Source organism: Dasypus novemcinctus, chromosome X, assembly GCF_030445035.2.
Source record: "Dasypus novemcinctus isolate mDasNov1 chromosome X, mDasNov1.1.hap2, whole genome shotgun sequence".
NCBI lineage: Eukaryota > Metazoa > Chordata > Mammalia > Cingulata > Dasypodidae > Dasypus > Dasypus novemcinctus.
This window is the reverse complement of record NC_080704.1, coordinates 36,111,735-36,129,474: the sequence shown is the minus strand read 5'-3', so window position 1 is coordinate 36,129,474 and position 17,740 is coordinate 36,111,735. Positions and strand designations below refer to the sequence as shown.

The 17,740-nt window shown below is 35.2% G+C and overlaps 1 protein-coding gene across 3 annotated transcripts in view; it reads left to right on the top strand.

Moving 5' to 3' along the window:
- DMD (dystrophin) overlaps positions 1-17,740 on the top strand; it is a 2,676,723-nt gene that overhangs the window by 1,825,857 nt on the left and 833,126 nt on the right. For all 3 annotated transcript variants that reach the window (XM_058291720.2, XM_023592525.3, XM_058291721.2), the window contains 2 exons: positions 3,000-3,147; positions 5,782-5,931. In XM_058291720.2, coding sequence (XP_058147703.1) covers positions 3,000-3,147; positions 5,782-5,931 — 298 coding nt within the window. The remainder of the gene's footprint in view (positions 1-2,999; positions 3,148-5,781; positions 5,932-17,740) is intronic.

The following is a 17,740-nucleotide window of genomic DNA, read 5'->3' as shown; positions in this document are numbered from 1 at the left end:
AAATATAGACATCAGTGAATCTGAAAGAAAAAATGAAACAGGAGAGTAAGATACTAATATGAAAGATCAAGGAGTACCGTGATCATTTTATATTTTCCCTTTTTATGTATTCACAAGAGTGATACATGACAAAAATACAAATAACTTTAAAAGAACTCTTCTATCGATAAAATAAAACCTCTAAGTGATAAGTGCCATAGTTGAATTGGCAGCAGTTTTTCATGCCTGGTGGCACTTAAAATGATACTACAACTTGCAACTATGCTATCTTCAATTTGGTGAAGCACTGAAGTTGCACACTGGTAGGTAAATCAGACTATGCTTCAGAGTAAGTATTCCAAAGAATGGGAGATAATCATTTAAAATAGAAATGCATGCAAGTTTGAAAAAAAAATGATGGGAGGATTTGTTCATTCGCTCAGCAAGTAGTTACTGAGCACAGATTTTGTGCCAGGCACTGTTCCAGGAGCAAGGAATACAGTTGTAAATAAAACAGACAGTAATCCCTGCTCTCAGAAGCCTAATGTCATGTGAGACAGGCAATACACGAAATAAATAACCAGATTATATAGTATGTTAATTTTACAAGCTAAAGAGAAAGATAAAACAGAGAGAACATAGAGGTTTGGAGGGGGTGGTTCAGTTTTAAGTTGGATCATCAGGGAAGGCCTCATTTTTTGAGTAAACCTTTGCAGGAGGTAAAAGGGCTAGCAATGTTTATATTTGAGGGAGAAGCATTCTAGGCAGAGGGAATAGTAAGTTCAAAGTCTCAGAACTGAGAACCCATCTAGTGTGTTCAAGGAACACAAGAAGGAGGCCAGTGGGTTTCAAAAAGGGTAAGAGAAGGGGAGAATAATTAGAAAAGGGTCAGAGAGGTAAGAGAGGAGATCAGCAGATCTTATCGATCAACTCTATTCAATAGTGAAATAATGCAAACACCTATGTAATTTTAATTTTTCTAGTTGCCACATTTTAAAAAGTAAAAAGAAAAAAGGGAAAGCAATACGTTCTATTTAACCCAACATTTTAAAATATTATATTATGATTTCAATTGCTATGTGATAGAAAAAGTATTAAATTATTTTACATTTTTTGTACATTTTTTGAAATCTGGTGTATACTTTACACACATAGCACATCTCAGTTTGCACAAGCCACATCTCAAGTGTTCAGTAGTCACATGTGGTAGGGCCTACAGTATTGGACAGCACAGATCTGCACACTCAAGGACCACCATGATAATTTTGGGAAGGAACAGGAACGTTTTGAGCAGAGGAGTGACATAATTTGACATGGGTTTTCACAGGATCCCTTTTGCTGCTGTGTTAGAAATAGACTAGAGTAAACTTTACTAGAGTAAACTTTGAATCAACTTTCATCAAATAGCAAAACTGAATCTAGATGAGCATAAGTCCAACAGCATAAATCCAATAACTGCACTCTTTCATTTGGAAAATGAGTGCAAATGTAGTTCTCTCGAGACTGTTTTTGCACAAGTTGTGTCTAATTCCTGCAACATGGAGGGTCTCCCTTCATTTTTCAAAACCCAGGTAGACCATCATCTTCTCAAGGACATCTCCCATGCCCTACCCTCAAAACAACTGATCAACCCCTTTTCTGTCCTTCTTGCAGTACTACATCATAATCCTTGGTTTACATGCTTGCTTTCCTCACATGGACTATGAGATGCTCAGTGATAAGATGCATAATGTATCCATCTGCAATCCTAATGCCCAGTAGAGTTCTTGGAACATAGTACGCTCACAATAAATATTTGTTAACTGACTTGATTTTTTAACTTCTTAAATATTCACAAAATGGAAACACTCAAATGCCCACCAACAGTGATGTGTTTACCAAATTTAATATTATGCAGTGAAGAAAATGAAGAAACTAAAATTGAAAGCCTGCATTGTTGTAAACATCATGTTGTATGAAAGAAGCAAGACTCAAAAGAGTACATGTCTTCTGATTCCATTTGCATAATGTCCAATACAGACAAAATAATCAAAGTTGACAGGATACTACTTATGTTTAGGAATGACTGCAAGAAGATAGTAGGGAGGCTTTGAGGTTTTCATAATGTTCTAATATTTTTTTATCTTTCACATAGTTTTTTCAATTAGTAAAACTTCATTGAGCTATGGAGTTATATGTGTACTTTGCTGTATGTATGTTATAATTCTAATAAGATGATGACATGGAACAAATATAAAGATCCCAAAAGATAAAACATACAATTGTGAATTATTTTTAAATATATACCATTTTGTTCAGCTGCGTGTCTTATGATTCAAAATGTAAGAATAACTCTATGGCAAATTGAGTAACAAACAATATATGCATGTATTAGTAATAAAACACTTCCACTAATGCAACATACACTAAATATTTTTTTAAATTTCCCTTTTTCCTTAAAAAAGGTTGTGAGTCATAATTTGGATCACAATTTAACATGTAATGATGTAGTATTTTTATTTTAATTTCTTTTTTTAAGCTAAGCATTTTAAAACATGCTAATTCATGCATATACTTACTCTAGTGCAGGGTCAGTTCCTTCCCCCTCAGCTGACGTTTGGCAACGCATGGAGACATTTTTGGTTGTGAAAATTTGGGGGATGCTACTGCGTGTAGTGGGTAGAGGCCAGGGAGGGGGCTAAACATCCTGAAATACACAGGACAGATCTCCACAGCAGAGTTATCTGGCCCCAAATGAGGAAAAGAACCCTGCTCTAATCTAATAACATAATTCTGTTGGATTTTTTAAATCAGAATTTTGTCTTGACTAATTTTAACCTTATCTTATTGAGGTTTTGGAGGTACTGAAACTGCTATGTTCATTGTGACTGAATTGGTCTTAAAAATTATATGTTGTTAGCCTCTTTTAAATTGCTTATCTTCTTAACAGTGTTTCTCATGTATTTTTTTTCTTTCAGATTGCTTTAAAACAAAAAGAAAGTTTGAGAAACATGTTTATAACAATTTTATTCTTTCTCCAGGCTAGAAGAACAAAAGAATATCTTGTCAGAATTTCAAAGAGATTTAAATGAATTTGTTTTATGGTTAGACGAAGCAGATAACATTAATAGTATCCCACTTGAACCTGGAAATGAGCAGCAACTGAAAGAAAAGCTTGAAGAAGTCAAGGTAATTTTATTTTTTAAAATCCCCCAGGGCCTCCTTGTATAAAAGAGGGTATGATTGTATTTTTTAATTGTATTTCATCATTGATTTCCTTCCATTAGATTATTTATAGTTCTTCACTCCTTCACTTAAGTGTCTTTCTCACAACTTTATTTTTTTTGTCTTAACCTAGTGGTTCCCAACAAGTACCCTTTGTTAAATTTGTGTGTGTATCTGTAGGTGTGTGTGTATTATATATTTATATAATGTGTGATAGTTTTTTGGGCTTAACACCAGGAATTTATTGTTTCATAGTTTCAGAGGCTTGAAGTCTTGCTTTCTCCTGGGGTCAGTATCTTCCAGCTATCTGGCAATCTCTGGGGATCTTGGATTATTCCATCACATGGCAATGTACATGGCAGTGTCTTTTCCTTGCTCTTCCCAGTTCCTTGACTTCCAGCTTCTAGCTGCTCCCCATGGCTTCTTTTCTTTCTGTGTCCAATTATCTTTGCTTATGAGTTCTTCAGCCATATTGGATGAAGGATCCACCCTCATTCAGTGTGAGCAACACCTTAAACTAACAACATCTTCAAAGGTCCTATGTACAAATAGGTTCATAGCACAATAGTTATTTTTTGAGACTAAGTTGAAATTAATTTTGACTTATTTGAGAATTCCACAGCTTTGAATTATTTCAAAAATTGAAGAACCAGATGGGAAATTGTGAAATCCATATTGAATAAGAATCACTTTTTCCATCTGTCTTAGGCTATATACCCAGAGATTTGGGGAAAGTCTTTAGCAAAAAAATCCCTTTTGCCAGGGAAGATGTTAATTGCCAAATCGATCCCAATATCTGCAGCCTCTAAATAAAGGTGTTGGATTCCCTGGAAGCATTATTTCCTTTTGTTTTGCTTCCTCTGTGGAATGGGGTGGGAGGGCATGATGTTGGTTTACCCTCCATACTGATTGAATAAACATCTAGCTTATTCAAGTGGCATTGCATGCTTTCCTATTTCAATGCCTGCTTATTAATGATTACCTCATCTAGATGACCAGCATTCTGTCATTGTGCAGGTGGATTAACTTTTAGTTTTAGGAAAGCAACTTTTAGATCTCTTTTATTTCGAATTTTGAAGAGAAGGGAAGTTAACGTTTAATCATCCCCTATTACGTGCCAAGCATTAGATACATTTACTTCTGCTATTTTATTTAATCTTCTTATCAGACTTTCAAAATCATTGCTATTATCCTCATTTTACAAGTTCACACAATCAAAGGGAAATGGAATTGCTCCTGTTCCAATGATTCAGTTGGTTTGCACATGTAAATTAGAGTCCAATGCCAACCACTGATTTCTGTGAAGCAAGAAATTTGCACCTAAACAGGGGATACGGAATAAAAATTTTTAAATATTGCTTAATTCTGTAAATACATATGAGCACCTCCAGATGTCAGGTCTTGCCCTAGCTATGTGAAATTCAGAAATGAGACATTTAGGACCCATAATCCAATTGGTATTGGTTATGTCATGGAAAAATGAACTCATTCTGTTCTTTAAAATTCATCTTTCATTAATGTATTGAATGTCATACATAGCAATATAATTGATAACCAATTTAAAAGACATGCTTTGAGTCGTTCCTTTATTTTAAAATATGCACTGATTTTCCTTTCCTCCTAGAAAATTTAGATCAGCATTGTCCAATAAAACATTCTCTGATGATGCAAAGGTTTTGTATTGTCATTTTTGGTAGCCACCAGTCATAAATGGCTTTAGAGTACTTGAAAACTGGCTAGTGAAACTGAGAAACTGAGTGTTTTGTTTTATTAAATTTTAACTGATTTAAATTTAAATAACCTCATGTGGCTAGTGGCTACTCTATCAGATAGTGCAGCTCTAGATGACATAAATAAATTAAACACATCATGGTGGTTTTGTATGTCTTAGGAGAAGACATTTATAATGCCATGCTGAATGAATAGGAGAAATTCAGGAATATGGGAGAGTCAAAAATAAGGGTTTTTGAATGAAACTGCCCAAATTTGAACCACAGCTCTATGGCTTGCTACATTTGTGTTCTTGAACCTGGCATTTAACCTCTCTGTCTCAATTTCCTTCTTTATAAAATGTATATAATAGGCTATACATCATAGAGTTATGAAATTTGAAAATAAACTGAGCTAATGTATGTGAAGAGCTCAGCATGGTGTATGACACCTGGTACACACTCAGATGATGATGCAAATTTTTCCCAGTGGTACGTGATAGTATTGGAGGTTTGGAGGTTTAGTACCTGGGTGGGTAATGAATTTATCCAGATGGTTCTATTTCTGATTAAGATGTCTTTTCAGACTCTAACTCTGTTTGGGGAGTTGTTTTAGAGTTCGTCTTACCACGTAACGTTTTCCTCTTTAAAAAAAAAAAGTCTCTGAGGAATAAGATAATTTGGTCCTTTCTAGAATAAGTTTATCTACTTGGGAGTGGGTGTTTCAGTCCATCAGCTCTGTGCTCTGTAGAAAACTGCTGCTATTTGAGGTACAATCGGCCTTGGGTCAAGTTGCTTTGTTTTGATAGACTAATCAATAGAGGTGAAGACAAGGTAGTTGGAATGTGCTGTAATTCATTTTAAACGTAGCTGCATTTGTCTGTTTCAGTTACTGGTAGAAGAGCTGCCCCTGCGCCAGGGAATTCTAAAACAATTAAATGAAAGCGGAGGAACAGTACTTGTAAGTGCTCCCCTAAGCCCAGAAGAACAAGATAAACTTGAAAATAAGCTCAAGCAGACAAATCTCCAGTGGATAAAGGTTAGACATTAGCCATCTCCTCTTGTCTCATGTGTTAAATGTAGCGAGTGTGTACATTTGTATTGTTTCATGGAGTGCTTTATTTGAGGGACAGGGAAGTCTGGTGTGAGTTGTTTTCGTTTTTGTTTTTTCTCCTATCCTGACCACTTGATTTGGCTGTATGATATGTTGTGGATGGAAAGAATGTTGATGGTAGATGACAGTATATTAATGACCAAATGCCAGAACATAGACCCCTAGTCCTTGCCATGAATTAATTTAAAGAATTCAACTGAAATAGTGGTGAAATAACTAACTCAGTGTTCTGGTGTGCAATGATCGTATTTAACAAGACGGCGATGACTCAATTCAACAAGTATCATAAATCAAACTCATTTATTCTTACCTAAAGTATAGACTTAGTAAATAATTAATGCATGCTTAACATCCCCCCCAAAAAAGTGGTTTGTCCTTCCTTTCTTTTTTGCTTTCTTTCTTTCCTTACTTATCTTGTGAATCTTCCAATTTCTATCTCAGATAATCTTTCAATCTAATGTTAAACATGTTTATCAAATTAATACATGTTTTTAAAACCAAGTGGTACATATGACTTTATCATCAAAATCAAAATCAATTGAGCCAGCAGCATTTATCAAACAAAGTCCTTTTCTCACTTTACTTCAATTGCATCTTTGTCATAAATCAGGTGATTTCTGTTTTGTATATGAATTATATATGTGTATGAATCTGATTCTGGATTCTCTATTCTATTCCATTTGATTATATCCATCCAAGCACCAATACCACACTGGCTTAATTACAATAGTTCTGTAAAGAAACTTTAGGATCTTGTAATGTAAACCCCACCTTTGTTATTCTTATTCCAGAGTGCCTTGTCTATTTTTGGTTTTTTGGATTACCAAATCAATTCTAGAACCATCCTGTCAGTTTCTACAAAAAGCCGGTCGGGATATTGATTAGAATTGAGTTGAATTTGTAGATGAATTGACATATTTACAGTATTGAGATATTCAATCTGTGAACATGGTTATAGCCTTCTGTGTTTTAAGACCTTTAATGCCTTTTTAGTAACATTTTTCAGTTTTCAGTTTCGAGGCACTGCATATGATTTATCATGTTTAATCCTGGGTACTTGAATTTTTTTATTCTATTGTAAATGAGATTCATTTTAAATTTTATTTTCTGTTCATTTAGTGTTGGTATATGAAAATATAGTTGGTTTTTATATATCCAACATGATGCAGTGATCTTGCTAAATTTGCTTATTCATGCTAATAGTTTGTAGAATCTTTGGGGATTTTTATGTGCATAATCATATCATCAAATAGAAGCCGTTTCTTTCTTTTCAATCCTTGTGTTCCATATTCCTTTTTCTTGCCTTAAGGCATAGGCTAGGACTTACAAAGCATAGAATCATAAAAGTGATGGTAATGAGAAGCTTTGTCTCATTCCTCATCATTAAATCTGGTGTTTGTTGTAGGGTATTTTAGTAGGTCCTCTTAATCAGATCAAGGAATTCCCTTTAATTCCAATTCCAATTTTTCTCTTTTTTGGGTTGAAGACTTTCTTTATACAGCTAGTGATCCTTTATATAGTTATATATAAGAATGAGAAATTAGAAATACTGACTGAGACTTCTAGGTACCTGGGAGGGTCTTGTCTGGAATGTTTTGCTCTATGTACTAAGGCAGAGAGCTGGCTCTCTTGCTAAGGAGTATCTTTAAATGCTGTAACAGAGGACTTTATTCTCAGATGCTAATACCCTCTCCAGCTGCCCTTTATCTTCTCCAGATACCTAGCTCAATTTCTTTAGGGAAGAACCATGGACTTTTAGTCCATTTGTTTGTGTGTTTTGAGTTATGTTTATTTTTGCCTATAGGGAAGTACTAAGAGAAGGTGTTCTCGGTGTGGTTCTGTTGAGCTGGAGGCAAATTTCCATCTACAGACATTTAGTACTCAAAATTTAACCCAATACTTAGCCCCACCCATCATAGTATTTTTCATCCAAATACTTTCCAGGTTCTACCAGGACCAGCCCTCCCTGTACCCAAGGTACCTTCTCCTTTATTTTTATGTCTCCATTTTCAGTCTAGTTTTGACCTTCCAAGGATGTTTTGAAACCTTTCCTCTACTTTTGATGACCATTCCATTACCTTTTTGAGCATTTTAAAATACCTCTGAACATTGTTCCATTGGAAATATAAAGCAAATTATAATCCTTTAAACTAGAACAAATCCATGCCAAGAAGATATTGCAAAACTATAATTTTCATGTAATATAAAATGACTTCTTTCAAAAATGGCACAATTGCCTCTAAAGAACTACCTGCTATTCATCAGAACCCAACAAAATTAAGAGGTATGAAGAAGATCTACTAAGAAAAGTTTTTGTACATAGAAGATTTGAAAAGAAAATAATAGAGTTTTTATTTTGAATTGTGTTAGTATTTTTAAAATTGATGATGCTGGAGTTCTTATAAGAGATCATTTACATGCCTGATAAAATATTTAGGTACTGAAATAAGTATCAATTTCATGACTTTAAAATCAAAATGTGTCCTTGGGTCTGTATAATTCAATCAAGGAGGTATTTGAAAAATACATTTTATTATTATGTATCAGCATTTTCTCTCAATTATGTGAATAATCAAAGTAAAACTTAAAAAAATGAACCAAGTGTTTTATTATTTTCAAAAAGCAGGAAATCCATTTATACAAGCATTATGAAATTCTAATGTCATTATTAGTACCCAACTGCAATTTACCAGTGTGGGATCAGGACACAAATGGACAGACAGGTAGGGTGAGACTATTCCCTTCATTATTCTAATTGTCACAACAACAACAACAACAATAATAATAGTAACAATAATAATAAAGAAACCATGTTTAAGTTGGATAACTTTTTATAAATAGGCAATACAATTAATCAAAATGTTAACATACGATTTTCTGACACTGGTATAGCAAATACAAAACTATTTACAACCACAACAATTTCCAAGTTATCTTAGTATAGTGATCATTCCACTTGGTTTCTTTGCCATTTGATCCCTATGTATTTTTTCTCATTAGTCCACTTAAGTATCCTGGTCAAATACTTCAGGATATGCTGGAAACTTGTCTTTGGGATATTTTAAGGTGAATATTCTCCTGTTGATATATGAAAAACTTATTTTTTTAAGGATTTCAACACAGCCATGCAAAAATAATATAGAGATGTTTGTACTATGGAAGGAATGTGGTGTCTTAGTAATTAAATTTTATAACCATATAACAATATAAATAAAAGCATTCCTCATAGGAAGGGGACAAGAGGGAGGAGGTCCCCAAATGTTCCACAACATCCCACTACAAGAGCTTGATATAGCAAAAGGGAACACAAACATTCATCATTGTAGAAAATGTGAGAGTTATTTACAATACATACGGCAGCTTCATGAACTGTGAAACATGAGTCAAGGTTTTTTTTCTGTTTTACAACAGAATAAAAGTCAATATCTTTTATCATGGAGAATTAATCTAGTCTATGAATACAGTATATGTAGACATATTATTAAAGCCTCCATAATGGCTGCGTCTTATCCCAAAATTATCATTGTAATGCCATGTCTTTGCCATCAAAGTCTCAGAATTTCAAATCTTATTCATTACTCATTTTAAAATTATTTGTCACTTCTCAATCCCTATGCTGCCCTTTCCTGGTGGTATCAATATAGGAGACAAAACAAATCATCAGCACCAGATTTAGGTCAATGTGTAAGTCAGTAGTTTTCAAAAAGTTAAGAAAAGATGGCATGACTCACTGAGAGACAGTTTTTATCTTCATGAAATCTCAAGTTCTCAGACATTAGAGAAGACAAGAAGAAATGAGGACCCCATCTCCTGTGTTCTTCAGTCCCCTCATCCATCCAAAGGCTAGAATGGATGTTATACTTGGAACCAGTAGATAAGAGTTGCTGGAACACAAGTATGTCAATTTTTTTTTAGCACACACCAGCTCCAGAAAGGTCCTACCATCACCATCATCATCATCACAACCGCTGGTTCCTTTCACAATAGCACACTCTAATATGCTGTGTTCAGCATATCTGGCCAACTAATCACTTACTTTTGCAAATTTGGGTTTCATTATTGAAGAGAAAAAGCACTGATTGAAGATATAGCTATTCCTTTAAGGGAGTGGTGAACGCTATAATGAGTTCATTGAAAAATTTGGTTACCTCACCTTGGCCCTGGTAGTGTCTCTTTAAATAATGACTTTATAGGTGAACTCAGTCCTTGGTTTAAATTTGTGAGTCCCTTCAGCTAAGGATCATGAAGTGATAGCCTCATTTTTGTCTAATTTACAGTCTTTAATGGCAAAGCCTTTAAGATCCACAAAATGTGATTTATAGTAAAGTCATCTTTGTGTTTCTCCCTCTTTGAGTGTCTCACTCTATGATCTCCATACACGTCTGACTCTGTATTGTTTTCAATATTTATCATTCTTCAAATTCTTTGTGTCTTCTTTGTGTCCTTCCCTTCCCTTCCCATATCTCTTTTCCTCTTGGCTTCTCACTCTATGGCTTTGTCTATGCCTGACAGCTTTGTGTGTCTTTCATGTATCTACTTTTCCATATTCATGTGTGTCCATTTTCTCTCCCTTAATGGTGTACGTGACGCATTCTCTCCCACTCTCTTTGACCCTTACTTCTTAACCCCTCTTTCCTCTTTTCCTTTATTGCTTGTGTCCTCTTTCCTCACTCTTCCTTGTTCTTTTTACTTATGTATGAGTATTTTTCAACTACCCATTATTTAAAACCAAAATATAATTTATCATTCTTTCTGTTTGAATTGTATTTTATGTTTCCTGTACTTAATTTAAAAAGTGAAAAGATGGGACATCCATTTTTTAGGCTCATAAGATTATTCCAATGGAAGGAGACTCATGAAGCTCAAGTGCTTTCAAATCTTGTAGATTAGAACACTTGAGGGAAGTGGATGTGGCTCAACTGATAGAGCGTCTGCCTACCATATGGAGGGTCCAGGGTTCGATACCCAGGGCCTCCTGACCCATGTGGTGAGCTGGCCCACACGCTGTGCTGCTGCATGCAAGGAGTGCCATGCCACACAGGGGTATCCCCTGTATAGGGAGTCTTCATGTGCAAGGAGTGTGCCCCACAAGGAGAGCCACCCCACATGAAAAAAGCGCTGCTCGCCTAGGAGTGGTGCCACACACACACAGAGCTGATGCAGCAATATGATGCAACAATAACAACAAAAAAATGACACAGTTTCCGGGTGCCACATGACAAGAATGCAAGTGGACACAGAAAAACACAGTGAATGGACACAGAGAGCAGACAATGGGGGGAAGGGGAGAGAAAGAAATAAAAATAAATCTTTAAAAAAAAAGAACACTGAGTCCTATAAATGTTATGTGGCTTAATTAAGATCACAGAGCTCTCTATTTTACGTATAAAAGGGATTCCAAATAAATAGAGTTTTTAACCTTTTGGTAGAAACTCATGTAATTTTTATGTGGGTCATATGCCAGAAACAAAGAAAAGTCATGGTTTCCCATTTCATTCCATTTAAATGAAAACTGGGATTTCTTTTCTTTTCTTTTTTTTTTCAAGAAATGGTGTGAGACTTTTGCACTATTTTTTTTTTTTTTTGCCATTTCTGAGACCTGGATGCAATGCTTTAAAATATATCCCAGAATCTCCTTTTCTTGGAACTTACGTTGTTTGTGTAATATAGGGAAACATGTTTCAGAATTAGCTATATGCCTTCTATTTTGATGTTTGGTAGTAACTTTACAGATAATGTATATGGTATACAGTTCTATTGCTTATAATAAATACATCCTTATATTATTGAATAAATTTAAATTTTGTATCATATTTTACTATTATTTGTAAATGGTAAGTTAACAATTTAATTTTTTACTGTCTAGGTAGTATAAAATAGTGCACATAGTAGAGAAATCATTTTACAAATATGATTAGGAAATTTTGCTAGAAAATGAATTTCAGTTAAGTGCATCTTAATAAAAAATCGGATTCACTTTACTAGGGGAAAAACAACTTAGGTTTACAAACATTGTTCTTGTTTCAAAGCTTTAATACAGGAATAAATTTTGATAACAGTTTTCAAACTAAATTACAAAATAAAAATTTTCAAAATAAAAACACATGCAACTTCTAGGCCAAACTATCTTCCACAAATTTGGTTGTATCCAAATTTCCACATATCTGGTTATTTTATTTTTTTATTAGCATCCAGTCATGCTTCATCTAAATATCCATTCACATAAACATTTCAGATTTATTCTTTTCATTTGCAATGGGTAAACTTTTGGTCTTTTTCCAAATGTGTGTGCCATGTAATGCCCATTATTATTTGTCATTATTATAAATGTGGACAGTGAAAAGAGAAAATTTAATAATGCTAAAGCTTGGTTTTTCCATTCCTTGCTCAAAAATGGACATTTGCCCCAGTTAATTAATTCCCTATCATAAGAAGGTGATTTATAGGTTGTTCTAGTAGTGACCAGTTAGTCTTGCCATGAACGTCATTTTTCTTATCTAAAGAAGAAGTCTTTATTAGCCATCGTTAACATATTTACTGGTGTTTATTGGGTTCAGAGAGAAATGCTATAAATTATAGAGCAAGAACGATAGTAATGATGGCAAGAAGTCAGTCGTCATCTAGCTAGCAGTAATAACTGGGACCAGATGGTTCCATTGGAGCTTTTATGTGCTTATGATGTTCATCCATAAAGTATATTTGTAACGTAATCCACACAGTTCTTAATTTTATAAAGCTTTGAGCTAGCATGCTATTAAACTAAAAAATATTTCCCCCTCTGTTTAATATTATGGCATATAACCTGATATTTCTTAGGAATCCATTCATCTTGGAAGTTTTCTTTATGTACTTAATAGTTACCTTAAAGCATTCATTCATTCTTCCAACTATCTAATGAATGCCTACCATGTACCTTGTGCTGTTCTAACCATATCAAATCCATACCCCCCTTGCCTTATTTCAGAGACATGCAGAAGAGGACCTGGCATTTGAAGTCTTTATAACTCTAATTTAGAGTTTAGTTGCTAAAAAGTTTGAGGCTCAGAGGTAGGGGGAGTAGTAATGTCAGGTTTATAACATAGCATCGCTGACTTTGCCTCCTACAATATTCCACAGAGATGGGGTGTCCCTCATGAGTATGTCCTGGTTTGCCCTGACAGTCCTGGTTTTTGCCTATTATCTCATTGTAATTTTTAATAATCCACTATAGGCTCAGCCTAGAGGCAAACACAGGCATCATATTCTTAGAGGTGGACCTGGCACATGATAAGTACTCAGTAAGTATTATCACAGTTGCTACTGCCGATCCTGTCATCATCAGCATCACCGTCTTTGTCTCCTCAGTGAAATTGAGAAGTTTTACCTGTGCAAGAAACCTGACCGCCATTCATGCCAAATGCATCATTCTTTACTGATAATGTTTTTAGCTTTCCAAACCCTTGAAATTTTAGGCAATGCCAAGAATATGGGTCAGGCACTTCAGTGCTACAAAAAACAAGCAAGCAGGAGTGGTGAGAAAGCAGTCTACTCCAGTGATTTGCAGCGAGGCTTCTGGATTATGATTCCCATGCATGACTAGCTGTGTTATTTTATGCCTTCCTGTCCACAACTCACGTATAACAACTCCAAAATTCAGACAACAATAGAATACACTTCCCACATTGTCGTGAAGATTCGTGAAGTAGTGCATGGGAAATGTTTAATACAGTATTTGGAACATTGTCATTGCTCAGAAATGTTAAAAAAAATTAGGGGTAATATTAAACCAGAAAAATATAAAGATCAAAGCACAGTATTCTTGCTGAGACACCTTCTTAATCAAACAGTTACAATTATGACATTAAGGGAGAAAGTTGAAATATGTCCCACCATTATGAATACAGGTACTGAAAGAGAGAAGAAGAGTTAGAGACCTGAAGATCAAGAAATGACCTTAACAGAAGGCAGCAGAAGGTTTTCAGGCAAGGTTCTCCCATTCTGCTGGTCTCATTATGCTCATCATCTGTGACCAGCCAGCACTTAAGATAAAGTGTATTGGAAAATAATGGCTTTTCACCTCACATTGCCAGGAAGACTTAGTACAGCATAATTTAAAATAACAATCCAATCATCTAACTTTTCCTCAGAAATTCAGGCAATGCATGATCAAACCTCCACAATGCTTCTCCAGCCCCCTTCACATACCTCCATTCTTGATGTTGGTTTCATCCATTTGGGTGGAGTGACCAGAAGGCTTTTGTAGAAAGTTACATTAGAGCCAAATAAAATTCTATTAGGAAACCTCAACTAATAAATGATCATTCGTTAATTTGACTGTTGTGCCATTTAAAAATATGTAAACAAATCCAGAATGAATAGTAGGGCAATGATACTTGTGCAATAACTCATTTCCATATGAGAGACCTTACTTTTTCCACTATATACATACTGACATTCTTCACTGGGTTTGACATTTTGGCACTAAACTATATTGTGGCTCAGGTTTTATTAAATGGTAAGATAATTTTCAATTTAAAATAGATATGGCTATTCTTGGCAAACTTGCTTCCCTGTTTACAAAGAATTTTAAATGAAGAAAACTATAAGGATGAAAAGGAAAAGGAGGACAGAAATTTCATAACTCTTGACCTTCAGTGTAACATTTTTGAACTAAGACCTTTATTAGCAAAAAGGTGTTTGCCCTGTAGCAGTGAATTTTAGAAAGAAAAAAATCTAATGAAAAGGGATTTTGCTAATATAAAATGCTTGCTCTTCCATTTTGTTTCTGCATTGCTTTGCTTGGGGGTACTACATTATATAGCATTGACCCAGAAACTAGAGGGGGTTTCATTCTTTTCTAATTGTTCCATAATCTTGAATTGGCATTAAATGGAGGTTTTAACATACTAACTCCTTAAACTAAGGTTGAAAAAGGAACAGAGATTAAAGGTCCACATTTAAGAGCACAGATTGTAAATTCTAACCCAATTTCATTTATTATATCACCTGCAAAGCCAATATGTTATGCAAAAAATATAAAATAAAACAGCAGGACTCTTTTTCATAAAAGGTCAGAATCCTACCAGGATTGAGGTTTTCTGTCAAATCTTTATACTCATACATCAAGATGTGTGAGTTTATTTATGTGCCTAAAAGAATTTAATACTAAATCCTGACTACTATATCCATGGCAGCTGACCCCTAGTGCTTCAAACCGTGGAAGAGGGATGCTGAATGCCAGGTCGGTAGCCGTATTCCGTTTTTGTCATGGGCCACCTGCCAGGGCATATAACAGATCTGTAATGGGTTTCTTACCTTTCATTGTGTAGAAAGAGGATTGATAGATTAGGCCTGGGGCCAGCGAACCGTGGAACCCCAGGTTTGCGGGAAAGAGTTTATCACTCTTTGATGTTATTTCTGTCTCGTGTCAGGCGAGAAGGATGAGCTAGATTATCCGAGAGTAAGCTGGATGCCAAAATCAGCATTCCCCTCATTTATCCACCTTATACTTGAGGGCAAGGCCACTATAAGGGCTTTGAAGGGGCTTATAAAGGCCTGATGGATAAATTTTATTTTACTGCCTTTTAATTTACTTACTGATATTAGAACTAATCATGAGACACTGGAGAGACCATTTCATTGTTTGTTGCTGATAAATCAACCTGCTTTTGCTGTACAAGTAAAAGTGTTTAAGCTGTATGGTAAAGTTATCATTTGTGAACATTTTCAGTTATCATTGGCAAAAGATTAGTCCATATTTGGCATGGTTGGGCAAGTGTGGAGGAAAAGAGATGGACCAGTAAATGGACCAGAAACTTAAGTCGTCACAAGGATATTTGGAGAAAACACCATTTGTCCCGATGTTTGCAATCTATAGGCAACCTGTGACTGATGACTATACCTTAAACACAGCCTAAAAATAAATTTCTTATAAAGGTGGCACATTCCCGCCTGCTTGTGGTGTGGGTAACATCAACAGTTCCGAATCAGGCAGTAATTCTTAGACAATTTTTGACTTTTATAAAACAATGAAAAATCTGTGACTCTATCACAATTTAAGATGTGATAGAACCATCCTGAAGATGGTTTTTGCTGCTGCTATACCGTTGTTACAAATCCTAGACTGATATAATTGGTCTCTTTGATATCTCTTTGAAGCTGCTCTATTGTTTTATTTGTGTCAGTGATGTGTATCTTTCTGTTAGAATCATTGATGATGCTGGTGAAGGGAGAGGAAAAAATTAATTTTCAGCTGCTATATAATTCTTCATTTATTGGCAGCAAATAAGATACAACCTAGGAAACAGGAAAATTAATTGAATAAAACACTTTATGGTCAAGGTTTTATAGAGTTTGAGAGTACAAAATGGCTAATTTTAAGTACTTAAATAATTAGGGAAGATGTTGAGCTTAGCATCTTCATTGGTTTATATTGAAACTGAATGCAGTGTGATTAATCACTTCTACTTTATGAGAAGATTCAATATTCTTGAGCATACCCCTTTCCAATGCCTCACTTAGTTCCTATGTGGCTAATTCTGAACGGCACCTTAAATATTCTAATGGTTTGTGTAAGGACTGTCCCACTCTACCTTTCCACCCTCCATAACTCAACACACTACTGGAAAAAAATCACTAAACTTGCAGTTCAAGACTTAGTCCTAGGCCCAGGTTTACCACTCACTAGCTTGTAACTATGGACTGCTTATTTAAATATTTATGCCCCAATTGCCTCATCTGTATAATGGGAATACATTAGAGACTTGTTTGCTCATCTCCAAAGGTCCAGCAAAAATGACATGAAATGCGCTGTAATACTTTGTTATGAGGAGTTAAATTGTGGTTACTCCTACAAGATAGATACCATAAAATTCTAAAACTGGTGATAATGAAAAGAGGGCCTGGGTGAGAGTATGTGGTGCAGTGCTTTTCAAATTTTGATATGCACACGTATCTCTGTTGGATCTTGTTAAAAATGTGTATTCTGATTTAGTATGTCTTGGGTAGGATATAGAGAATAGCTGTCAAGAAGCTGTGGCCGAATTGAACACAAGTCCCATTCATTGCAGTGTGTGGCCAGTGTATTCTGAGATGCCGAAGAGGCCCTTTCCAAAAGCTTTTATCTTATGGTACATGTGTAGCACATCCATCGAACTCCAGAAGACACATATTCAACTTTGACAGAACATATGGATCCATCAAACTTTTACCTTTGAAACACGGCCCTTGGTGGGCTTAAAAACACAGGCATGCCCTTCCCATGTGCCATGTGTTCTCAGATCCTTCCCTTGCTATAGGGTATTGCAAGAGGCCCACCTCACTGACTTTATCCACCACTCTTCCTTGCCCACCAGTTTCTCAATAGCTTTAGCCAGTGGGAAGCATTGGCAGGAGATTGGAGGGCAGGGGAGGGGAGAAGCCTGTTTATTTCTTTCATTGCTTTAGGCAATGGCTGGTGCAGTGTCCGTAGTCAATAAATACTAGCTATTGTTTGGTTTTCTAATAATGACCTTCTAAAATCCCTTTTTCAAATAGTTAGCCCCATTCATTTGCTATGAAACTTTATATAGGTATCCTTGCAAAGGATTGAGCCTGGCTTCTGTTTTCATTTTAAATCATAATTCTAAAAAAAAATTTTAGTTTTCTGGTTTTATTTAAGAACTTTTAACTGTACCAAGCCTTACTCCCAATTCTGGTCTCCTATGTATTTGTTATCTATTGTGACAATAATATTATGCAACAAACCACCCCAAAT